At 41.1% G+C, this 25,789-nt stretch overlaps 2 protein-coding genes across 3 annotated transcripts; both read right to left on the bottom strand.

Moving 5' to 3' along the window:
• Positions 1–1,979: 1,979 nt before the first annotated feature.
• Positions 1,980–9,095, bottom strand: LOC143736162 (beta-1,3-galactosyltransferase 2-like). Of its 2 annotated transcripts, none has more exons than XM_077226788.1 (2): positions 8,965–9,095; positions 1,980–4,905 (listed from the first exon to the last, which is right to left on the bottom strand). In XM_077226788.1, the coding sequence occupies exon 2, from the start codon at positions 4,884–4,886 to the stop codon at positions 3,912–3,914; it is 975 nt and encodes a 324-aa protein (XP_077082903.1). In that variant the 5' UTR covers positions 4,887–4,905; positions 8,965–9,095; the 3' UTR covers positions 1,980–3,911. The 2 variants fall into 2 exon arrangements, with proteins under 2 accessions (XP_077082903.1, XP_077082902.1); XM_077226787.1 differs by lacking the exon at positions 8,965–9,095 and adding an exon at positions 5,791–5,982.
• A 2,000-nt stretch (positions 9,096–11,095) lies between these two features.
• Positions 11,096–12,049, bottom strand: LOC143735614 (beta-1,3-galactosyltransferase 2). Its single transcript, XM_077225774.1, has one exon. It carries the CDS (start codon positions 12,047–12,049, stop codon positions 11,096–11,098), a length of 954 nt encoding a protein of 317 aa, XP_077081889.1.
• Positions 12,050–25,789: the final 13,740 nt, after the last annotated feature.

A 25,789-nucleotide genomic window follows, 5' to 3' on the forward strand; every position in this document is an offset into this window, starting at 1 on the left:
CAAACTCCATTGAGAATCCCACCAGTAAACACGAATGTGGCAAGGGGGGCGTGATCTAGCGAAGTCTGAGACAGGAGAGAGAACAGGTGCGCATGGGTCAAGTGCAAATGACAAACACCTGTATCTTGTTTCAATGATTGGCGTGGAGAGACCGCATATAAGCGACAGGGAAACATTGTTCGAGAGAGAGAGAGACAGACAACAGGGAGATCTGTGGGTGAGCGCGCGTGTGAAGCAGCACGGAGAAAGGACTGTGAAGAAAGTGCGCAAGTGCGAGACGGCTTGTGAGGGAGTTAGTTGCAGTGTTGCGTGCGCCCCTTTTCTTTGTACTTTTATTTTGTTTTTGGAATAAACCCCACAGTCTCCCAAGCCAACACTGTCCTCTTCCTTCCCTACATATTGAACCATACTTCAACGAATACAACAGTTTTTATAGAACAGGGGTATGGCAAAATTACATGATACGTTACATAATTTCCCCACAATTTGATTGGTTCTTTATAGACAAGCCCTCTTGTTACTAGGTAACCAAAAGGTTTCAAGTTTAGACCCCTGTCTAGTTTCATTTCCCATATTTGTTATTTTTTACACTCAGGGTTAGGATGCCTAAAAGGGGAAGTCAGGTAAGAGTTAGTCATAATATTAGACCCAAAGGGGAAGTCAGGTAAAAGTGTATCATAAGGATATATAATCTAAAGGTCAGGGCCCGAATTCATAAAGAATCTTAATGCAAAGAGTAGCTCCTAGTGAGAAAGTTCTTAGAAATGTGGGCGTTTAAAATTAAAGAAAAAATCCTACTAAAGAAAAAAGTAATTCAGAAAGCATCTTAACCCTTAAAAGAGGTCTTAATGTCAAAATTGTTAGGAGTACGGACGAGGACTTTTAAGAGGCTTAAGAGTTTCTTTAGCAGAGGAGAAAATGGCAGAAAGACGAAGAGGGAGAAGAAATTAGTTGCAGACAATGGATGACAGTGAGTTAATAAGACACTATAGATTGACACCCGGCGCGAATTTTCCTTTAAGGATGGCCTTATGTTCATCCACTAAATGGGCTAACAGTAAACACTGTTCCTCTGTCCAGTTGAGCTTTCTCATCCTTCTTGGTTTTGATTCCATGTTTGTTACATTAAAACCAACATTAAAACCACCACTTAAATATACATGCCAGCAATCAGTGTAATTGGAAAGAGTGGAACAATTTTTATCATTCTAAGCCAATCAAATACCTTATAGGAAATTAACAGCATGGTAAATAAAAAAAAGGATTCATATACACATATGTGTGTGTGTGTGTGTGTGTGTGTGTGTGTGTGTGTGTGTGTGTGTGTGTGTGTGTGTGTGTGTGTGTGTGTGTGTGTGTGTGTGTCAAATAGGAAAAATTACGCATGTTATTTCAAAGTGAAGGCTTAGAACAGACCCTATACTTAAAATCACTATTTTTTCCCTTCTTGGACAACCAACCAATCACAGTCTTCAAAAGATTGTGTCATACATAGCAACGGGGTCAACCCCGCCTCCTCACTAAGATAAAAGTTTTTGTCTTTTCCTTACTCAGTTGCTCTCAGATTGGTCCCGAATCGCTCTTAAGCTAAGACTCCTACGTAAAAGATTTTAAGTTAAATTAAGAGTTTTCTGAGAGGATTCTTAAATCTTAATTTAATTTCTTAAATCTTAAAGAATCTTAATGCAAAGAGTAGCTCCTAGTGACAAAATTCTAAGAAAATTCTTAGAAATGTGGGCGTTTACTCTTAAAATTAAAGACAAAATCCTAGTAAAGAAAAAAGTAATTCAGAAAGCATAACTCTTAAAAGAGGTCTTAAGGTCAAAATTGTTAGGAGCACTGACGAGGACTTTTAAGAGGCTTAAGCGTTTCTTTAGCAGAGGAGAAAATGGCAGAAAGACGAAGAGGGAGAAGAAATGTGTTGCAGACAATAGATGACAGTGAGTTAATAAGACACTATAGATTAGATCGTGCAGGGATCATGTTTGTGACCGATTTTATTAGAGACACAATAACATCTCCGACACAGCGCAGGAATGGCGTAGTGCCACAAATTAAATCACTACTGTACATTAAGATATTTGGCAGCTGGGAAAATGCATCAATGCAGCAGTGATGATTTGGGTCTGTCACAACCTTCTGTAAGCAGAGTGATCACAAACAATTACAGCTTTCCAGAACCTCTTATTGTGTCGCAGTTCATTTTATTTACACTGGACATTCCCACATTGCAGGCTCAAAAAACTGCATTTATGAATATAGCAGGCTTCCGCACAAGCAGGGGGAATGAACCGTAAATAATTTATTATTAACCGCTATAAGCTCCCACGTCTGCTTCTGTGCTGTGACACCCGGCCTGAATTTTACTTTAAGGATGGCCTTGTGTTCATCCACAAACTGGGTTCACAGTAAACACTGTTCCTCTGTCCAGTTGAGCTTTCTTGTCCTTCTTGTTTTTTTATTCCATGTTTCTACATTAAAACCAACATTCAAACCACCACTTAAATAGACTGGAACAATTTTTATCATTCTAATCCAATCAAATACCTTATAGGAAATTAACAGTATGAAAAAAAGGATTTATATATAGTGTGTGTGTGTGTGTGTGTGTGTGTGTGTGTGTGTGTGTGTGTGTGTGTGTGTGTGTGTGTGTGTGTGTGTGTGTGTGTGTGTGTGTGTAACGTCAATGTGAAGGCTTAGAATAGGCCCTATACTTAAAATCACTATTTTTTTCCTTCTTGGACAATCGCTCTTAAGCTAAGACTCCTACGTAAAAGATTTTAAGCTAAATTAAGAGTTTTCTGAGAGGATTCTTAGAATCTTTATGAATACGGACCCAGATCTTCAGAGTCAGAAACACGATTAGTTTTAAAAGACAGTTTACTATCTTATCTATTAAAAATCCATCACACATGTTAGCGGCCCCAAAGTTAATAACTAAAGATCTTCGCAATGGAAGTGAATCAATCTAAACTAACTTTATCTGGACTTTAACTTTAGAGCTGTGGTAAAGCCTAAACAATCTGTTACGGTAATTTCTATTATCACTGTAAAGCTGCTTTGAAACAATCCATACTGTTAAAAGCGCTTCATAAATGAAGGTGACTTGACTTGAGCGCTGAGCGCCCGGTGATTGGATCTCACAACTCCGAAAACGTCAGACCGTAAATGGGCACTATCTTTATAAATAGACCACATATTTGAGTTTTAAACAACTACATTCTCGACTGAAAAACTCTTGAAACTACATTTCGTGACACAATAAAAGTAGTATTTTTTAAATTTCACAGGCTTTCTCCTCTGCTATTGACAGAACTTGAGATTTGTATAGAATATATACAATTTAATTACTCTACAATAGCGGTCTGTCTTCTGTAAAGCTGTGTGTACCTATGAAAAGCGCTATACAAATAAATGTATTACTTGATGGCAACAAACTGCTTTTATCTTTTATTTTTATCTTATCCTGCACATAGCAGTGTGATTTAGCATTCTACATAAAGCTAAAACAGCTCACATTAGCTACAAGTTATCGCGAGAGCAGATTTAGATCAGGCATACTACTGGCATACTAATGGGGTCCTAAGCTGGGACCCATCACTTCAGTGGGACCCTACACTTCACCACAGCGGCTTCACTTCTCACCAATGGAAGAGGGCAAAGGGTGTCATCCATCTTTTTTTATGGTAATAAAAAATAAAAATAAATGTTTTTACATGTAACACTTGTTTAATTTGTCCTGAGGTTATGTTCATGATGCAAATGGTTTCAAAGAAACAAATAAAATGGTCACACACACCAGTTTACAAAATTAAAGTGTAAAGTGAACCAGTACACCAAAGTAACATGTTTTTTTCTTACTCTCAGAAACATAATATGAGGTATATTCTATTAGTTGGGATGTTTCCACCTCAGCATGGTTGGGTGGAGGAATAAATATCTGTCCAATAAGAAGTCATCTGTTTTGTGTTTTCTGTAAGTATTGCTATTAGTCCAGAATAGTAACAGCGATTGTACCGCAGTAGTCTCACCACAAACAGTTCGATGTTTGGTGGTTTGGTGGGGACGATACCTAAACGCTCCAAACACATTCCAAGATATGCATCCTCAATATAAATGGGCTTAATTTCATTTGTTTCCAGTAGAAACTTTTGTGGGAGGTCCATAGAAATTATGTAACACATGCCCAGAGGATATGGAGGATATGTGTCCCTAGGGTACACGTCGTAGGGGAGAAAAAACCTGTTGGACGGATCTCGTATTACAGGGCTGTCATACCACACTAACCCAGTCATATAGTCGCGTTGTACTGCGTTCAGACTCACAAGCATATTTATTAGGTTGTTCATGTTGAGGAGCACATCGGCGTCCACTTTCGCCGCGTAGGACGCCTGTTGACACTTTTTGCTGAGCCATTCCATCATCATCATGGTTTTAATGGTCAGATTCCTGTAGGAATCCTGGAAGTTGCTCTGCAGAAGGTCTTTGTATTGTTGGGACTCATTCCGGAGTTTCTCCTGCAACATCTCTTCATCGTTTCCACTGTGTAAGCCTATAAGAAACAGAACCAGCACCACTTTGTCCCCAAAAACCTTTTGTTCACCCCACGTCTTCCTGATGCCATTGCGTGCATCAACATCCCCAGGGGGCACAGGGACAATTGCCACCAAGTAGGGCTTTTGTTGTTCACATACATCTGGCTGGTCAATGATGAATTTGTATTTTCCAGGGTAAGCAACATGGTATATCCCTGATCCTTCCTGAAAATGTTCCTTGGTTGGTTCTTCTGTCCTTTGCAACATCTTTTTTGGGATAAAAGTTAGATAGATCAGTAAAGATGTTCCTGAAACCAGGAGACATAGCAGTAACCCCTTCTTCAAGGACATCTTTGTGAACAAGGCACAACTGAAAGAGCACAAAAAGAGACTAGGTCAATGACAACTTTTACATTTAATGAAAGAAAGTTACATCTAATGAATCGGAAATGGTGTAACCATCAAGTAAAAAGAAATAGATTATTTGCATGTTGCACCTTGAATACATGCAAATGTACACCTTTTAAAACTAAAAAGTATATATATATATTCTTGAATGCCAATACCTTTTGGGGAAGTACCACATGATGTTTTTTGAGTATTATCTGATTATTATTTTCACACAGTCAGGAGGGTCTGCAGGGACCCTTGCAGTAAAGTAAGTAACAAAGACAGTAACAAAAGTACATTTGCGGTAGCCTACTTAAGTACACTTTTTGAGTATCTGTACTTTAATTGAATATGTACTTTATTTTTTCTGGAAACGTTTTTCTTTAACTTCACTACATTTAAAAGACAAATATCGTAGGCTACTTTTTAATTCTGTCAAGGTCTTTGAGTAGAAAGTAGTAACGTCAGTCGGGTGATGATTTTGGTTGGAAATGAACGAAGTCGGCTTGACGTCAGAAATGTTTTGAAGAACAATTACAGCACACAAAAAGTAGATACTTTTATCAAATATCTTCATTTCTCTTTTTAGTCTGATTTCACATATTCGATAATTGCTGGCCCTGATCTTTTGTCTTAATTACCTGGATTCTGAAATGGTTCATTATTGTATCAGTAGGCAAGTAGCTACAATAAGCTAATTTTAAGAGCACATTACATATGAGCTTAACCATGTAGACTTAAACCAGACCACATGTTTCATCCTTACTAATGCGCACTGTAAAGTACGGCAAAAAACAAAACAAAAAACAACAACTGTAATGTAAATTAAACTCTCGAAATTAGGAAAATAAAGGTATCTGCTTACATCAGTCCGCGGTTTACGGCAGCAACACCTGGCGAACCGCTCTGAAACGCGTTAATACCTGATGGCTGCATTATTTCACGCCGGCCGTTTTGAAGCCCACGCCACAATAACTCAAACATTCAGTAAAGTATCCAAGTCGATTATTATGGCAGCAGACAAGATGCTCTGTTTAAAACAAAACAAACAAGTATGTCCTCCTCACCCCTAGCCACACCCGCCTACTTCAGGCTATTTGCTCCTTAATTTATTGTCTTTTAAATACATAATTTAATTTTAGAAGCGAATCTGTTTATGTTAATATGTGATATCCTTCGATCACTTCGATGCCTTTAGAAAAATTAATAGGCCTAATTAAATTTTTAGCCTACATTTAATTTAACTACTTTTTTCTTGACAGCTGGTATATCAAAAAAAAAAAAGTTAAAAACTGTAGTATGCTATTTGATTTATTATATTTATGCTTCAGCATCAAATTGTGATAATAATCGTTAATTATTAACACAATCTCTACATTGACAGCATCCTCAGAGTTTCAGCACAATCTGAAACATTCCAAACAATATCAGAATAAGAACAAACATACCTATTTGTTATAGTCTATATAGCATATATATATATATATATATATATATATATATATATATATATATATATATATATATAGGCTATATCAGAATTTATGTCTGTAGGCTAGGCTACATATTTATTTTTCATAATCAACAACCAAGAGATTATAGCGTCCTGCTTGTTTAGCAGAGCTTTGCAGCCTTCTAGTGGCTTTAGAGCAGCAGCTGATAGAAAATCCAAAGTCAAGTTCCTGTTCTGACTCTTAAAGGTACAATATGTTGTTCCGAAACAAAGTTAAATATGTGCAAACATTTCCTTTCTTTTAACAATGGCCACTTTATATCATTTATGATTTACCAGAGTTTACAAGGCTATTTTTGGGGGGACAGACCCCTTTATTAATGCAAGCTTATCCTTCATGATCTGATGTTTCAGGCCAGAAGAACAGACACTGCTATTGCTTCCCTGACAGTGATCACTCACTTTGTTAGACCTTCGGTTACCTAAACACCTACTGAATATGACTATAAGATGCCCAAGCAATCTTCACTATCCCCAGTCATGTGACCTTTAAATTTGCCGGAAGCTGGAATTTTAATTAAATATTGTTAAATATTAATATCTTACAGAAACTCCTCGCTTTGTTTCAGAATGCCTTTATTAACCCCCAGGAGCCGTGTGGAAATCTTTTTATAATGGATGGATGCAATTTTTTGAGCCTCAATCTGATGGTTGCAATGGTTGTGATCCACTGCCATTATCAAGCTTGGAAGCGTCAGGGTGTTTATTAATATATCTACGATTGTATTCGTCTGAAAGAAGAAAGTCATTTACACCTAGGATGGCTTGAGGGTGAGTAAATCATGGGCTAATTTTCAATTTAAAGTGAACTACTCCTTTAAACAGGCCGGCATACCCTGGGCAATGTTATCTTATCCTTTAGACATAGTATAGGCCACCGGCCTATAGCTTGTGCCCAAGCGTGCCGCACAAGTCCTGAAAAGTGAAGCCAAAGCGTTTCGATCACCTCCAGGTGATTGGTCCCAGTATAGGTCATTAACCCCGCCCTCTCCATGTAGTCTAATGGGAAACTAAACAATCAAATTACACTTCAAAAAAATCTTTTCGTGTTTGTTTTCTCCAAATAAATTTGGTCTTAGTTATTTATTTCATGCTATAAAAATGGGAATGCGATGTCATGATGGACACTTCACTAAATGAAGTAGTCACTGAGGCACCAACAGACTTTTTGGGGAGGAGATCGGAGCTTTAACTTTATTTTCTACATTTCCATAACTGTTTATTTCACACTGACAGTTCTGCAGTAAACTGTAGGCTACTAACCATCGGTTTCTGCGAGAGTGAGTGCAGGACATTGATATTGCGGCTCTTCGTTCACTAATGCGCAGACTCCGGTCCCAAATCAGCGCAAGATGTCAGTGCCATATTGGTACTTTGGCGGCTTCACTTTTCTACAAATCTTTTTTACAGTCTATGCTTGTGCCATGCTGTTGCAACAGGAACCCATAACCGCCCCTGAAGCCGACCAAGCATGTAAGTGGAAAGTTTTTTTGTTGTCAGAAAGTCCCAGCGTGGGAGTTGACGTCATAGCTGAAGCCTAGCTTTGAAGCCTAGCTTTGAAGCCTTACAATGCTGTGTGGTTTCTTCTGTCCATGTTATTCTGTCCATTGGAGGTGCCTTGTTTGTCAACTGTTTGTCGTGCAATGTACAGTCAGGAATCGATGACCTCCAGTAATTTATGAGTCCCAGAAAACTTTGAAGTCTTAGATGCTTTGAACCCAAAGTGTACATGGTATGGAATTCATTCTGTCGTTAGTTGGACGATTAATTGGTTAATGGCGCGCAGGTCTTGTGTGGGTTGCCAGCTAGTGCCATATGCTTTAACAACTGAATGAATTGGTGTGTTATAGGGTGAGTGTATTGGCGCGACCTGTATGGTTTGATATTCACAAAACCTGTGTCATATTTAAATTTAGACCATAGAATTGGGTTTACTTGCTCAACTTAGGGCCCTTTCTGTGGTAGCGCTTCTGTGGTGCCTGTTTCCTGCTGCAGTTGCTTTTGCAATTGTTTCCTGTCTGAGAGCTGAAGGCTCGACAGAAATGTTTTTTTGACATTTTGAAATGTCGTAAGATTCATTAATACATTTTGTGTCCCGATTTGGGTCAACCCAACCAAGCACCATTGATTTCATTTTTTTAAATTTCCAACCAGCAAGATTGGACACTAAAGGTTCTGTCCAGAAACCTTTACTATATTTATAAATAAAATCCACTGGTCTTTCCCCAGGGAGTGATCTCGAAATATCTGACCCCATTGCCTCATTCCAACAATTAATTTAGACACACGAATCAAATGTCAATCAACAGATAAAAAACAATTACAGATCTGGTAATATTTTGGTCCCCCTCTAGTCTTTTGTTATATGAAAGTCACACGACTATGATTCCCTCTTCTTGTTCACTTTAACCAAAGTGGCCTGGACAAATTCCAGCCTTAAGATATCATAAGTCCTTGAACAAAGATTTATACAGGCTGACGTCGGGCAAATGTTATCTCAATCTTTAGAGAAGAAAACACACTTACACAAGATCAGCCTCCTGAAGATCCAATATTGGTCGTGGTTCTGCTTGGACTATTCTGGACACAGCCCCCAATCTGTAAGATCATAATTATGGATCTTCCTTATCGAATTAAAAACAGAGAGTGACACTGGTGTAAGGGACCATGAAAGACGCAAACACAGAAGGTTTACTCAGTCTTTTTGAGAGCCTTCCCCTTATTATGTGTGTGCGTGTAAGAAATGCTGTAAACCACAACTTTGAGATAGATGAGGATGTGGTGTGAAAACACCCATATCTGGTATAACATGATGAACACCTGCACAGTGGAAAAAAAACAGAGTACAATATGTGCAATGATAATTTTTCAACTGCTTACACACAAAATCCTTACTTGTCATACAATTTTTTGAAACCTGACACTCAAACACCAGAACCACACCCCAAATCTGCAAAACCAAACACTAATTATCGGCCTTCGACTCATAAAACAAACCATACTAATTCATCAGAGCCTCACACTAACTCCTCACATGTGCAAACACTCGTTGCTTTACTTAACTCCAACCAATCATGGCTTTAAAATAGGCCTATAAATAATTCAAAGGTCAAGATATAGGTTTTTCGGACTGTGTAATGTTGACATTATAGTGACACAATATTTTCACAACCACAAATGCTTTCAGTAAAAAAAATCTTGCTTTCGTGTTTACCATGAATTTTTCAACATCTCTCTGCCAATTACTTTAAAATAGGAGCTCATGAAAGAAGAGCTTTAGGTTTTGAATAACTGTGTATATATGATATATCCAAAAAAATAATATTATGCCAAAATATAATTGTGGCGAGCAGGACCAGGCCGAGGGCTGTGAGAAAATGACGCAAGGCCGGTTGCGCTACACTACGCACCAGTCTCGTAACTCTCACGGAGGAGTGGAAGCATAAAAGGAGGAGTGGCGACAGTGAAGAGGGAGAGAGGAACAGGCCTGGCCTTATGTTGTGTTTTGTTTTCTTTGTTTTATTATATGTGACAGCAGTCATCTGTGCGGGGCTGCTGTCTTTTACTTTCACTTTGTATTTTTTTATTATATATATATATCTATTAAAGGTGCGTGTGTGCGTGCGTGAGTGCGTGCGTGCGTGCGTGCGTGCGTGCGTGCGTGCGTGCGTGCGTGCGTGTGTGTGTGTGTGTGTGTGTGTGTGTGTGTGTGTGTGTGTGTGTGTGTGTGTGTGTGTGAAGTTTCTATTAACTGTTCCATTTCAAATTATACAATTTTCCTGACTATAGATTATTTCATGTTAAGCTTTAACTGGTTTAAGGGATAGTTCATCCAAAAATGAAAATTCTGAAAACACCTAGCCTAAACAAATTTGTCGAATAAATTTACTCTTTCTGTAAAACCTAAAACAAGTTCAGGTAGTTAAAACACTGTATGCAAATCTCATGCACTCTTTTTGCAAAACTCTAAACACATTCCCACTCACTAAAACACATGTCATGCACTTGTGCTTGTTGTCATTGTTTACTCTCAACGACTCAAAAGTGAGTAATGGTTTCAAGAAAAACTGTAATCACTCAGCCTTAAAAAATGATGTCCTGAATTAAATTTACATAAGTCTCGTAAACAGAATGTTGACAGCATTGTTATAGATTTCAAATTATAGGACCAGTGTATCATTTAGGATGAAATGTGTCAAACTCACAAGCACACACACACACACACACACACACAGAGAGCGAGAGAGAGACAGAGAGAGAGGGAGAGAGAGAGAGAGAGAGAGAGAGAGAGAGAGAGAGAAATACACACACACACAGAGAGAGAGAGAGAGACAGAGAGAAATACACACAGAGAGAGAGAGAGAGAGAGAGAGAGAGAGAGAGAGAAATACACACACACAGTGAGAGAGAGAGAGAGAGAGAAATACACAGAGAGAGAGAGAGAGAGAGAAATACACACACACACAGAGAGAGAGAGAGAGAGAGAGAGAGAGAAATACACACACACAGAGAGAGAGAGAGAGAGAGCGAGAGAGAGAGAGAGAGAGAGAGAGAGAGAGAGAGAGAGAGAGAGAGAGACACAGCTATCAGGTAAAACAAACAGGTTACTTTTGTAAAATTAATTAAACTGAACTTTTAGCTACAGAAATGTTGCATCTCAGCAAGGTTTGCTGGATGAGTGGATATCCATCCAATAGGAAATCAGCTGAGTCAGACTGTCTGTAAGTATTGCTATTAGTCCAGAATAGTAACAGCGATTGAATTGTGGCGGCGGTTTGACCACAAACTGCCTGATATTTTGAGGTTTCTTAGGAGTAATTCTCAAATGCTTCAAGCACATGCCCAGATATGCGTCCTCAATAAAAATAGGTTTAATATGCCTCGAAACTTGTAGGATCTTCTCCGGCAAGTCCATAGAAAAGATATAACACATTCCCAGAGGATATGGAGGATATCTGGATTTAGGATACACATGATGAGGAACATAAAACTTGTTGGATGGATCTCTCAAGACACTGTTACCAGACAAGACTAGGCCGGTAATGTAGTTATGTTGTAGTTTTTTCAGACTCACAAGCATTTTTATTAGGTTGTTCATGTTGAGGAGCACGTCGGCGTCCACTTTCGCAGCGTAGGACGCCTGTTGACACTTTTTGCTGAGCCATTCCATCATCACCATGGTTTTAATGGTCAGATTCCTGTAGGAATCCTGGAAGTTGCTCTGCAGAAGGTCTTGGTGCTGCTGGCTCTCATTCTGGAGTTGCTCCTGCAGTGTTTCGTTACCACTTCGCGAGCCCAGAAGAAACAGAACCAGCACCACTCTGTCCCGGACGAGCTCCTCGCTGCCCCACGTTATCCTGATGGCATTACGCGCCTCGAAGTTCTCCGGAGCCACAGGAACGATAACCACCACAAAGGGCTTTTGTTGTTCACACTTCTCTGGCTGGTCAAGGATAAATCTGTAGTTTTGAGGGTAAGCAACATGGTAGTACCCTATTTTTTTCGACACCTTCTGCCCTTTTCTTCTTTCGAGGGTAGAAGCAGTGAAATACAGCAATAAAACATTAAGTAGGATGAGGAGACTAACCAGTAGCCAACTCTTACAGAACATCTGAACGAGGCTGAAAAAATAAATAAAGTTTTTGTTTAAAAATGTGTTTTATTTCTAGCCTGAATTTCCAATTCATCCAATTCGTCCCAAAAAATTGGATGAAAAATTATTTGTCAATGCTTTTGCGTTCTCTCGCAAATGTTTCGCAAAGTTTCTCAGGAGAATACAAAAGTTTTGTGAGGAAATGTAAAGTTTTTCAGAGGAACACAAAGGTTTTAAAAGGGAACACAAAAGTTTTGCGAGAGAATGCAAAGTTTCTCAGGGGAATGCAAAAGTTTTGCGAGCGAACACAAAAGCATAGAAATATATTTTTACATAATTTTTCCATCACCATGTCCCTTTAGGGGCTCCATGAATTCAAATTTAAACTTTAAAGGAATAGTTCAGACAAAGGATGGGAATGTGAGGACAGAATGTTTTTAGGTTAATCTATCCTACTTTAGGTGAACTATCCCTTTAAATGTAAAGATATTTTTTTTAAGTGAGTAATTGTTGCACAGTTGATAAAATGCAAAAACACTGGCTCTTTTGCGCTTAGATGCTCGAAGACTTTTCAATAAAATACAATTATATTAAATTTCCCTGATGCAAATTCAGTATTTTCTCCTTTCTAAAAATCTGAGATGCTATTTACTCTAAGATGCTTAAAGCCATTACAAAATACTACATCAAATCTGTAAAGTGTTCGCACATACCTTATCATGTCTTGAGAGTAACAGCGATACTGGACATGTGTCCTCAGAGTTGCTGTATCCGGTTTGCTCCTCCTCTTGTTCTTTTTCCTGACCTGTTGTATCCTTTAAAAACCACCTGGTGAGGCTGTCGAGGTGTGACAGTGAGTTTGCGAAGATCTAGAATCATTTTGCCACTCAAAAGGACCATGTTACCACCCAGCTCTCAATCATTCTCTTCTGTCAAAAAGTGTTTTCCATTGTGTTTCTGATGCCAACTGTTACTTAAAATAGCTCCTAATATTTCAGATGGTTCTAAATACAGTGCCTTTTAATGTCTAAATGTTTTGATGATCTAAGGCATTATGATAGGCTGAAAGCTGCTACCTCACCTTACCAATATATTTGCATGACATGCAAAGCATAAGATGAAGGTTCCAACATGACCTTGTCAACATTTGAGATGTAAAGTATTGAAAGAAACAACAATCAAAGTCCTTGAAAATGAAACATACGCTGGTTGTCACAGGTGGCTATATCAAAGAAGCGCACGATAATGGAGAAATAGTTAGTGGAATATAGTGGAAAATAGTGGAAATAGTTTTTTAATCCAAACACTCAGAAATAGGCAGGGGAAACTCAGAAAACAACCACTTTTGTGTATACCTGCGTGTAAACAGTGGTGCCTTTTTTAAAATTAATTTACCTGATCATTAATGTACTTGTTTCACTTTTCACTTTCACCTTATTCACATGTTTATTTAATATTTACTTAATTTTATTATCACGGGAAATGTGAACCATTGTCCATCATTTTTGCAATTGGTGATAAAGAAAGATGTCATATCCATATTGGAAATTTTCTGCTCCGTTTCGAAAGGGAAACTCCAGCATGACTAAAAACGACACTGAAGTTTTTAATTTTTAATTTTTTTTTATTCTTTATTTGAACATTTAGTTTAAACGACAATGAACTTGACATTGGCAGTTGGCAGCCTATGACATCATCACCGGTGCAACCGTGAGTATAAAAGGGCACCTGTCAGATACGTCATCCTCTTTCTTGTCTTCAGGATACCTGTTTGTTTGAACGTGTGTCTAAACAAGGGGATTATGGTTAGCACTGGAGGCTGGCGCTAAGTCGTTCAGGCAGTGTGTGCATCCGAGTCAGCATTTTCTGAAATCCGATGACACACACAATATATGTTCGGAAATTTACTATGTTTATCTGTATTTCTTAGTGCTGAGAATAGGCGCGCTCAACTCCCAAACCGTTTATGGGTGCGAGTCATAAAAAAATGATCAAATAAAGATGAAAAAAACGCACTCTCTAGTTATATATCATATATTTATTAATACCATGTCCACACAGACGTGTTTCATCAGCGTGTGTTGATGATGGCTTAGGCTGAAACGCGTCTGTGTGGACATGGTATTAATAAATATGAGATATAACTAGAGTGCGTTTTGTTCATCTTTATCTATTTCTTAGCCAATCCGAATCTTTAAACCTGAAGTAACAACGTAGCTTAGACCTTGGTGAAGGGTATAATTGCTGTGATCTTTGTAACTGTAAGAGGAGCAGCCCATGAACTCTTTGTGAGTCTTGAAGCTGACTCCTGCTTGATGAAACTACAAACTATCTTCAGTAAAAAATGTCTTCAATTTATTATAATTCTGAATCTTGTCTTCAATTGACTGCACATCTAACTCCTGGTCTTAATTAATCATATCTTAACCTTGGGTCTTTAACTGTAAATTCCATAACAAACGAGAAGGGTATGAATATTTCTCATTCATCTGCGGCTGACGAGAGCGAGCGTGCTCCTGGCTTCAAACCATGACGAGCTGATGAGATCGATGAGGCTTCCGAGCGCTTTTAGCCGGCCTAGCCTGCATATGACGAGTTACTGGAAGTTATGTCCCGCGCCATGGCGAGATTAGATCTGCCATGGAAACGCAAGAAGTGTGAGCTACCTCGTAGCCACCTTGATGAGCGTTTCCTGTTGGGACATAACCGTCCAGCTTATATGAGCCTTCCCTTTCTACAAGATCTTCACACTGAGGTGGGGGGATCTTGGGGAAAGCCATATTAAGCCCGCATCCATCACACTCAAGCGAATGATGCTGATGTGAAGGGAATGCGGGAGTATGGGTTTGCGTCAATGCCCCTGATCGAAGAGACGCTGGCTAGCTATCTCGCGGTGGGTGAGGCATCCACATTGAAGCTGTTCTGTATAAGATGTTGTTAGGTATCCTCTTGCTTGGTGAGTCATCATGTTGAGGCCCCTGTCTGCAGAGCTCCACCTCTGCTGGTGCTGAGTTGTCAGGCTTTTGAGGTTCCTTGGCCACTACCTTAGGAAATGCCATAAGCCTCCTCTCGCTATAGAGAGTTATTTACTCAGCTCTTTGAGCTTCACCTGCATACGGTGCGAGTTGGTTAGGCTCCTTCGAGCCTCCTCTGGAAGCTGTTTTTGGGCTCTCGGGCCCCCTTAGCCATTGCCCAGGTCTGGAGCATTGTTAGGCTTCTTTTTCTCTTATGAATTTTTTTTTTTTTTTGCATTAGCAAGCAGTGTTGTCAAGTCATTAGGCTCCCTTTGAGCCTTCTTGGTTACTGCCTTATAGAAACAAGTGCTCCGCTTTGGGCAGCGTCGAGTTGTTAGGCCCTCTGTGTTCCTCCTTAACGGGAGCTTGACAGGCTACAAGCTGAGTTAGGCTCTACTGGAACCTCATCGGCTGCTCTTTGATATAATGTTGCTAGGCCTTCTCTCTTCATTTAGGCCTCTGCTCCTCAGGAGCTCCGTCCCCTTACATTTCTGAGTTGTAAAAATTAGCCTCCTTAGAGCTGCCTTGGGTATAGAACGTAGATAGAGAGTCAGCTTATTGAGGCCTCCATTCTTTGAGCCAGATTTGGGCAGAAGTTCTGAGTTGTAGGCTCTCCATCTTGAGCCTCCTCTGGTGAATCTAGGTTGGACTGAGCCCCAGTTTTATTTTATTGTCAAGTTGCTAGTGTCATGATCGGTAAAGGAGAACAGGAAGCAAATGCAGTATTTGACAATTTAATAAGGAACAGTAGATAGGCTCAGGATAGACACGGGTGTGGACAGATAACGCAGAGACTTCGATGGTCAGAGTGCGGTGAATCCTTGTGCAGTGAAGTGCCAAGACGAGACGAAACGATCCAACACCAAGACGACAATCCACAGAAACACGATGACGGGAAAAACCAGGAACAAGACTCAACACCGACACCCAGGACATCAAACAACGATCTGACAAAGGGAATGAGATGACGGTGAGTATTTAAGCAGTGAAGGAGATTAACAGCAGCTGGTGATGAATGATGATGATCAGGTGGAGCGGATCAAGGAATGACAACACAATCACGCCCACTACACACGTGCTTTCATACCACAACATAAACACGAGACGAGAAGGAAACATTGGATCAGTATACCGTGACAGTACCCCTCTCCTAAGAACGCCTCCTGGCGTTCTCAGACCTCCTTACCTGTCGATTGTAATCATCGATCAAGGAGTGATCCAGAATGTCTCTGGCAGGTACCCAACTTCTCTCCTCCTGACCGTAACCTTCCCAGTCCACTAAGTACTGGAATCCGCGCCCCCTCCGCCTAGAATCCAGAATCCGATTTACCGAATAGGTGGTCTCCCCATCTACGAGACGTGGCGGGGGAGGAACCGGGACAGGCGGATTAATGTGAGCATGAAACACGGGCTTAATCTTGGAAACGTGAAATACGGGGTGAATTCTCCTGTACGCAGGAGGTAAACTAATGCGGACTGCCACCGGACTAATGATCTTGGTGACAGTGAACGGGCCAATAAATTTAGGATCCAGCTTATTAGATACGGAGCGGAGAGGAATGTTCTTGGTAGAAAGCCACACTTTTTGACCGACGACGTAAACGGGAGGCTTCGACCGGTGGCAATCGGCCTTAGCCTTGGTGCGCGCCCCCACTTGGAGTAAAGTCTCACGGGCTTTAGTCCAAGTGCGGTGACACCTCTGGATGAAGGCGTGAGCAGAGGGGACCGCGACCTCGGATTCCAGACTGGGAAAAATTGGTGGCTGGTAACCTACACTACACTCAAACGGAGAGAGGCCCGTGGCCGACACTGGTAAGGTGTTGTGGGCGTACTCCACCATGGACAGTTGTTGGCTCCATGAGGAAGGATTCTTGGATACCAAACATCGTAACACTCTCTCCAGATCTTGGTTGGCTCTCTCGGTCTGACCATTGCTCTGAGGGTGAAACCCTGAAGACAGACTAACCGTCGCCCCCAGTAATTTACAAAATTCCTGCCAAAATTTGGACACAAATTGGGGTCCTCTGTCAGAGACCACGTCCATCGGGAGGCCATGTAAGCGAAAGACGTGGTCAACGACTGTCAACGCTGTCTCCTTAGCTGAGGGTAATTTGGGTAAGGGAATAAAGTGAGCCGCCTTCGAGAACCGGTCCACCACTGTCAAAATGACAGTGTTACCCTGGGAGGGTGGGAGGGCGGTGATAAAATCTAGAGCGATATGGGACCAGGGTCTCGAAGGGACTGGCAGCGGTTGGAGGAGCCCATTTTGGGGTCGATTGGAAGTCTTACCAGTGGCACAAACCGAGCAAGCCAAAACAAAACTGTGAATGTCACGAGCCATAAGTGGCCACCAGAATCGTTGCTTAACTAAAAACTTAGTACGATTAACTCCTGGATGACAAGCTATGTTGGAACAGTGGCCCCACCGGATAACGTCTGACCTTAATCTCTCCGGCACAAATAACCGACTCAGTGGACATTCGGGCGGAGGCGTTACCCCTTCTAAGACCTTCTTGACCTTCGATTCGATCTCCCATACGAGTGTGGAAACAAATAGGGTCTCCGGTAAAATGCACTCGGGAGTAGACGGGCGTTCGGAGCGATCAAAAATACGAGACAAAGAATCGGGTTTGATGTTTTTAGAACCCGGGCGGTACGAGAGAGAAAAATCAAAACGACCGAAAAAAAGTGCCCACTGAGCCTGCCTGGAGTTCAATCTTTTGGCGGTTCTGATGTACTCTAAGTTCTTGTGGTCGGTCCAGACGATAAAAGGTACCCCCGAACCCTCTAACCAATGTCGCCATTCTTCCAACGCTAACTTGACTGCCAACAACTCCCTGTTACCAATGTCGTAATTGCGTTCGGCTGGGGATAATCGGTGAGAAAAAAACGCGAAAGGATGCATCTTATCGTCTGTGGGAGAGCGCTGGGACAGAACTGCTCCTACCCCCACCTCTGACGCATCGACCTCCACCACGAACTGCCGTGAATAGTCAGGGGCAACGAGGATGGGAGCTGAAACAAAGCGGCAAAGGATAAGTATTCTTTACCGTGATGTTATTCAACCCTCGGTAATCAATACAAGGTCGCAGAGCTCCATCCTTCTTCCCCGCAAAAAAGAACCCCGCCCCCGCTGGTGAAGAGGAAGGCCGGATGAATTTGGTTGCCAGAGAATCAGAAATATATTTCTCCATAGCCTCCCTTTCTGGAATAGAAAGCGAGTATAACTTGCCTTTAGGCGGAGACTTACCTGGCATTAACTCTATAGCACAGTCATAGGGACGATGAGGAGGGAGAGAAGCAGCCCTAGACTTACTGAACACTTCCTTCAGGTCATGATACTCCTCAGGCACGTTAGACAGATCCCCTGCTTCCTCCTGAAACACAAAAACAGGCACAGACGAACACGCAGACACAAGACAAGACTTATGACATTCCTTGCTCCACTCCAGTATAGCCTTGTGCTGCCAGTCCACTCAGGGGTTGTGACGGATGAGCCAGGGGTGACCAAGAACGACAGGTGCCAACGGTGAATCCAGAATATAAAAAAAAATAGTCTCGGTGTGATTGCCAGAAGTGATGAGGGTGATATCTTCAGTGGTGAATGAGATGGTGGGAAGTTCTTGGCCATTTAGTGCGTGTACAGCAATCTTCTGAGTGAGTGGTCTGAGTGGAATTTGAAACTTGTGTGCAAACATACTGTCCATGAAATTACCTTCAGCCCCAGAGTCCAGAAGTGCCTGACAATCGTGCTGGTGAGTTGACCATCTTTGTCTTACCGGGAGGAGTGTAGATGTGGATGAGGTCTTCTCGGCGGAGATCCCACCCGATAGTAGCCTCATACTTACTATCGGGCTTGGCCTTTTACCGGGCAGCTGTACGCGAAATGTCCCGAACCTCCACAATATAGGCAAAGGCCCTGGGACCTCCGCCTCTCCCTCTCCTCCCGGGGAAGCCGAGCTCGACCCACCTGCATGGGTTCGTGATCGAAGACGGGGCTGACCACGTCCCTGCCGCTGGACCGTTGTCCCTCAATCCCTCCAGGAGGACGGTTGGATGCCACTCTGCCTCCGACTCGGGAAAGTCGCGCATCCACCCGTAGTGCCAGCTCGATGAGACCGTTTAACGACGTGGGTAGGTCCAGGGCGTAGATCTCTCGTTGGACGCGGTCAGCCAACCCATGCAGGAACATGTCCCACTGCGCCTCCTCGTTCCAATGACATTCGTCCGCCAGGGTTCGGAACTCGATGGAAAAGTCCGAGACCGACCTCTCCCCCTGACGAAGGTCGGCCAGCACCCTGGCGGCCTCTCTCCCCGCGACGGCTCTGTCAAAAACTCGTCTCATCTCTGCGGAGAGAGTTTGGAACGAGGCGCAGCAAGGGTCTTGATTCTCCCACACCGCCGTTCCTCATAACGCCGCCTTTCCGGTCAGTAACGTGATGACAAAAGCCACCTTGGCTTGTTCGCTATGGAACGTTCTGGGCTGTAGAGCGAAATGCATGGAACATCTTGTCAGAAATGCACGACAGTAAGTTGACTCACCCGCATAGGGTTCCGGAACCGGTAGGCGTGGCTCAGATGGCGCGGGGAAATCCGGTGGTGTGGGGGGAACGGCTGGTGTGGGCGGCGCAGTGGGAGCACGAAGAAGTTGGACCTGCTGGGTGAGCTCGGACACCTGCGTTACCAAAGCTTGAATCGCACGACCCGTGTCGTTGATGTTCCTCTCGTGAGAGTCCAATCTTATGACGCTGTGGTGGACGAACTCATCCAGCGAGGTAGGTGTCTCTCCTGCTGCTTCCCTGGAACGGTCAGATCGTTCTGTCATGATCGGTAAAGGAGAACAGGAAGCAATTGCAGTATTCGACAATTTAATAAGGAACAGTAGACAGGCTCAGGATAGACACGGGTGTGGACAGATAACGCAGGGACTTCGATGGTCAAAGTGCCGTGAATCCTCGTGCAGTGAAGTGCCAAGACGAGACGAAACGATCCAACACCAAGACGACAATCCACAGGAACACGATGACGGGAAAACCAGGAACAAGACTCAACACCGATATCCAGGACATCAAACAACGATCTGACAAAGGGAATGAGATGACGGTGAGTATTTAAGCAGTGAGGGAGATTAACAGCAGCTGGTGATGAATGATGATGATCAGCTGGAGCGGATCAAGGAATGACAACACAATCACGCCCACTACACACGTGCTTTCATATCACAACATAAACACGAGACGAGAAGGAAACATTGGATCAGTATTTCCGTGACAGCTAGGCCCTATCTAGGCCTCCCTGACAGGCTTTGGATGTAGCTAGATCTCCTTAAGGCCTCTGTCCTGCAATCTTGGTTGTTAAACTCTCTGCAAGCCTCCTTGGTCACTGTTTTAACCAGAGGCATCAGGGCCTTCTCTGCTGGCCCTGTCAAAATCTAAAATATAATTATAATATAATATAATATGTAAAATATATATATTTTCATTTTTACGATTATATTTCCATAAAGAATATGGTTATTTTTTGTAAGGCTGAGCTGGATTTTACATATGGTCATCTAAACGCATCACAGCTCCGTGGACCAGCACTAGTAGTATAGCTACCTTTCCGTTAAAGCTGCCATTTCCCATTTGATCATAACTTTGACTGACGTGTCATTAGCCAACGTGTCATTCGGCGGGTTGTGAGCAATGTCAGTGAACTGAGCTATGGCCGCTGCCTTCACACCTCTTACCAATCCTGTTGACGATCTCCTTCGTGTGCCTTTTTCAAGAGAGAAGAAAGAGATCATTTTAAAAGGAAGATCTTGACCTAAGCTGGATGGGCTGACCAAGGCCGGAAAAGGTTTTGTGCGGCACTTCACTGAGGGTAACTATGAAGCACTGAGCGGAACAGGGTATTTACCATTCACACAGGAAGTGCAGTGAGGAACGGGGTGCAGTTGGCAACACTGTGAGGGGTGTTAGTAACAGTGGAAGTTCCAGTGAGGAACCACTTTCACGTCTGTCTGTTTAATGCATAGCTTGTTCAACATGTTGACGTTAAAGGCCCTGTTGGGACCAAGTTTTTGTAAATGTTTTGTCGCTATGCAAGCATTTTCATCAACTAGCTTAATAATAAAAAAAGTTACGTTGTATGAATTATTATTATTATATTTTTTATAAATATTGTAATAAATTTTAAATACATTTTAATAATTTAAAATAAATGCACAAAAATATTTTCAACATTCATGGCTGTGTGTTTCATATTATTTTTAAATCCATGTTATATAGTTTAAAAGTGAAAGTGAAGTGGAAACTAGCCTATGCTTTAAATGTAATTGGTGGCTCTTAAAAGAGCCATTTGTAGCACTAGGCTTTAAGGCCACATCCACACGAAGCCAGAGCTTTCCCTATCCAATGTTTTTTTTCCTCGTTCTAAAAAAAATTCTGTAAACACGGCGGCGTCTCAAGAAATATCTCCGTACACACGAAACCACTGAAACGACTCAAACCGATGTAGTTTACATGCCAGACCAGTACGAGGCTCTGTAATTCTGACACAGATACACTAAAAACAGAGAAGAAAACTTATTATATATACAAGCTGTATACAATAATATTTGGCACAGTAGCTTCTTTTCTTTTTTTTCTTTTTTACCAAGAACTTTATTGAACAATATTAAAAACCATAAATGGCCTGGTACAAAATAGGGATGAGTCACGATATTCGATTAGTTAGCAGACACATAAAGCTTGCCACAAAGAACCGGCAAATAGCCTAATCATTATGAATGTGTCAAATATAACAAGGAGACATTTTTAATTGTTTATTAATAGACTAGTGTTTTTTTGTGACGATGCTGACTCGCCACCTTCGCAGTATTGTGAAGGTGCCTACAGAGAGAAATGCACACTTCATACGGATTATAAGAGAGTTGTTTGTTTCTTTTAGTTTTGAATTGTTTTGACACTTAAAGCCCTGTTTTAAGATCGTTTCTGATGAAATAGAACGGTTAAGATTGAAATTTGGACAAATTCTGCTGTCCCGAGAATTTTCGGTTTCTGTGTTAGCACCCCCCACCTCATAGGGCCACTGGAAGAATCATTCATAAAACGCATTAAACTTTAGTTTACAAAGACGTGAAACTCACCGAGTGGTCTGGGGTGTTCACTGATATGCTCACACAAAAATCGCTGCAAAAGATGCTTTCCAACATGTTTTATCGTAGTTTTTGCCTCACCGTACCTCACAGAAACCTGTTGGAAAGCATCTTTTGCAGCGATTTTTGTGTGAGACATTTGTCCAAAGTTTAACCGTTCTATTTCATCAGAAAAAATCTTAAAACAGGGCTTTAAGTGTAAAATACCGAACTTGTCCTTTAAAAATAGACATTTCAAGCTCTCTATAGATATATTTCTGAGTTTCTGTTCATTTATGAGACAAGCTCCAGTTCACGAGCAATGCAAGTTATCGGGTCAGTGCCTCCATGCCCTGATTATATTGTCTGCTATATTTGCTTCTTATTTATTAAAATCCAGGCAATTGGTTGATGAAACATTGATTAAAGATACAATTTATACAAAACAAAATTAACTTTAAAGAAAGTCTTTATACAAAACAACTTTTAATGAAGTGGTCAAAATGATGTCTCTCGATATTGCGCATCTTATGATTAGGCTACTCATACTGTTCACTTTTCATATATTCAACATGAAATGGAAAAAATAACATTATTTAAACATAAATATGAAATACGAAATGTCTTAATCAGACAAAATACAAGCATCATAGCATAAGAAAGAAATGTAAATAAATAAAGAAGTAAAAGAAATAGCTAAATAAAATAAAATAGATTAAAGTAGGGCTAAATAATAAATAAAGAAATAAAAGAGGCTCAGTAGCTTCTGAAGCACGGACACAAGCATGTAGTCGGCAGTTGTTGTTGATGTTAGGCTACTGATTTAGCGTGTCTGACTAGTCGACCAGTGGGGTGATGACATCATCGTTTCACAAAATATACAGATTGGCCGTACACACGAAAGCGCACGGGGGTTGTTTTCAGATTTATCCACTCTGGGACCCGGTTTCAAAAAATAGCGGTTTCAGTCTCCCAAAACACCGGATCCGTCAGAACGAAACGCAGATACGATCAACATTTTTTTAACGTATATAGCTAAACGTGTCTCCGTGTGGATGGGGGTTTTAATCATAGATGCCACCTACATCACTAGAAATAGAACACCGCCATATTGACGACCGATCTCGCCCAGTATGGCCGCCCAAACTGCCCATTTGAATGAGAGAGAAAGACAGAGATACCTGGATAGCATTTAAATTTTAGGCTCCGATCCTTATTTATTTACCCCCAGTCTTCTTTTGTCCTTTATTATCTGCCAATTTGCCTTCCATGTTATATATATTCATCTTGTACATAACCCCTCCCCATACAGTGGGGATCGCTCGTTGAAGGCTTTCAAGAGTACAGACGCGTATCAGTATACTGTTGCTGGATGGGTAACAAACGTAAAAGCAGAGGTGTCAATTCCAGGGGTCAGAAAGTAAAAGTCCTGCCATATGTTTATTCCACCCATTAACTCAGCCAGCTGATTTCACTAATTAGTTCTATCTCCTGGCTGAAAAACTGTGCTAATTAGCAAATCCACGTGATTGGAACAAAATACTAAGGAGGAATTTTACTTTCTGAACCTGGACTTGACACCTCTGCGTAAAAGTGCGGCACCTGGCCACCAAGGATTTATATTTAATCATGGGGAATGTAGGTATTATAAAAAAAATTCAAATGTATGATTTTGGTGGTAGTTTGCTCCTACTAGGTAGCCAATTGTTAGCTAGCTATGTGGCTAGCTTGGCTCACGGCTAGCTGTCATTAATCTGGATTAGGCCTGTCGCGATAGTCAATAAATCAATTAATCGCACGATTAAAAAAATGAGCTCGATAATTTTTCCGTCCATTATAATTTCCATTTGCATGTTTGTTTGTTTTCCTCGTCTCTCTCTCTCTCTCTCTCTCTCTCTCTCTCTCTACCAAAGAGACTGGATGACAACTCTGTTTAAGACATAACCGACATATTTTACGTGAATACTCTCCAAAACGGACATTTAAACATAATGTTGTGTTTATTTGGACATTCAGACATGAAACAGAGCTCAATTCATTACTCGCGCGCTGTATAGGGGTCTATGGCTGCACGCTTCAGGTCGGGGGTGTGCGCACAGAAAGATGAAACATGATACAATATGAGACATTCATACAACATGAGACATTTCTTCTATCCTTTTCTTTTGGTATAGAATAAAATAACTGCACAACATATTGCATATTACTGAGACCGTCGGTCGTCAAGATGGCGGCGCAAAGCTACAGTGACGTCATGTGACCCGAACGAATACTCCAGGTTGCCAGCTGACAGCTCCCTTGGTGGAGAAATAGGAGGTATAGAGGGTCCTTCTCAAAAAATTAGCATATTATGATAAAGTTCATTATTTTCCATAATGTAATGATAAAAAATCAAAATTTCATATATTTTAGATTCATTACACACCAACTGAAATATTTCAGGTCTTTTATTATTTTAATACTGATGATTTTGGCATACAGCTCATGAAAACCCAAAATTCCTATCTCAAAAAATTAGCATATCATGGAAAGGGTCTCTAAACGAGATATTAACCCTCAGGGGACGGATTGGGCGGTACTGCCCAAAATGACATACTTTTACAAATGTGTAATTATCTTAAAAACTATTAATGATAGAGAGGTGCGGTCTTTTTTGCCGTCTTCCTCAGATTCCGCTGAAAACAGTGATAACAAACTTACCCGGCTTGTATACACACTTCTTTGTTGCGCAATACCACTTCGTCAAAGTCCAATGAATTCGATGTTGTTTGGCAGATTCACGAGCAACAACCAATGGAAAAATTGCCGATGGAGTAATATTTTTCTTACCCAATCAGAGGAAGGTTACCATGACGTATTCTAGCAAATCGGAGGACTCTGTAGCCTTGCAAGGGGTGGTACTATATACTATTACGCAAACAGCGTTGAGTGGCAGAGATGACAGAAAGCAAACGGACGCGTCGAGTATAAACAAGGCTTTACGGAGCGAGAGCGCACAGAGATATGACAGAGAGACAGAACAATTATAATATATATATATATACACATACAATTATAGCATTATTTTTAGCACTTTTATGATCGCAAGCAGTAAACGATTTACGGTGGAACAAGCTCTGGAACAATTACTGGAGAGTGACGAGGAGAAAGCATTGCTTAGAAAATTCTGTACATTCCTAAGAAAAACGGCTGGGACTATTTGTAAATAAAGTTAAATTTTTCATTGTTCTTTACACATTTTATTTAACAATTACACATGTCTGTCAAGCAAAGGCTTTGACAAATATATTTTTTGTTCAAAAACTGTTCACTATTGTTGTGTGATGTGTGATTTACAGAAAAATAAATGCCAAAAATCTAATTTCCGTTTTTGAAATTCTCTAGTTTATGGTACATTTTCACTCATATTTCCTTTATAAACATATTACATGTGTGCTTATGTTAGCTTAGGGTCTTCTGAATCTATAGATACCAAACACATAGTGTTCCATCTCCATTACATATAGTTTATAAGCCCAAATGTTAAAATCTGTAAAAATGTAGAAGTCTGTGGGAAGGAAAAAGATTGTGGAGAAGGTCCGATTCCAGACCTTGGGGGACCTGTGGAAGCAGTGGACTGAGTCT

Source organism: Siphateles boraxobius, unplaced genomic scaffold, assembly GCF_051911475.1.
Source record: "Siphateles boraxobius isolate OS27281-9 unplaced genomic scaffold, OSU_SipBor_1 13, whole genome shotgun sequence".
Classification (NCBI taxonomy): domain Eukaryota; kingdom Metazoa; phylum Chordata; class Actinopteri; order Cypriniformes; family Leuciscidae; genus Siphateles; species Siphateles boraxobius.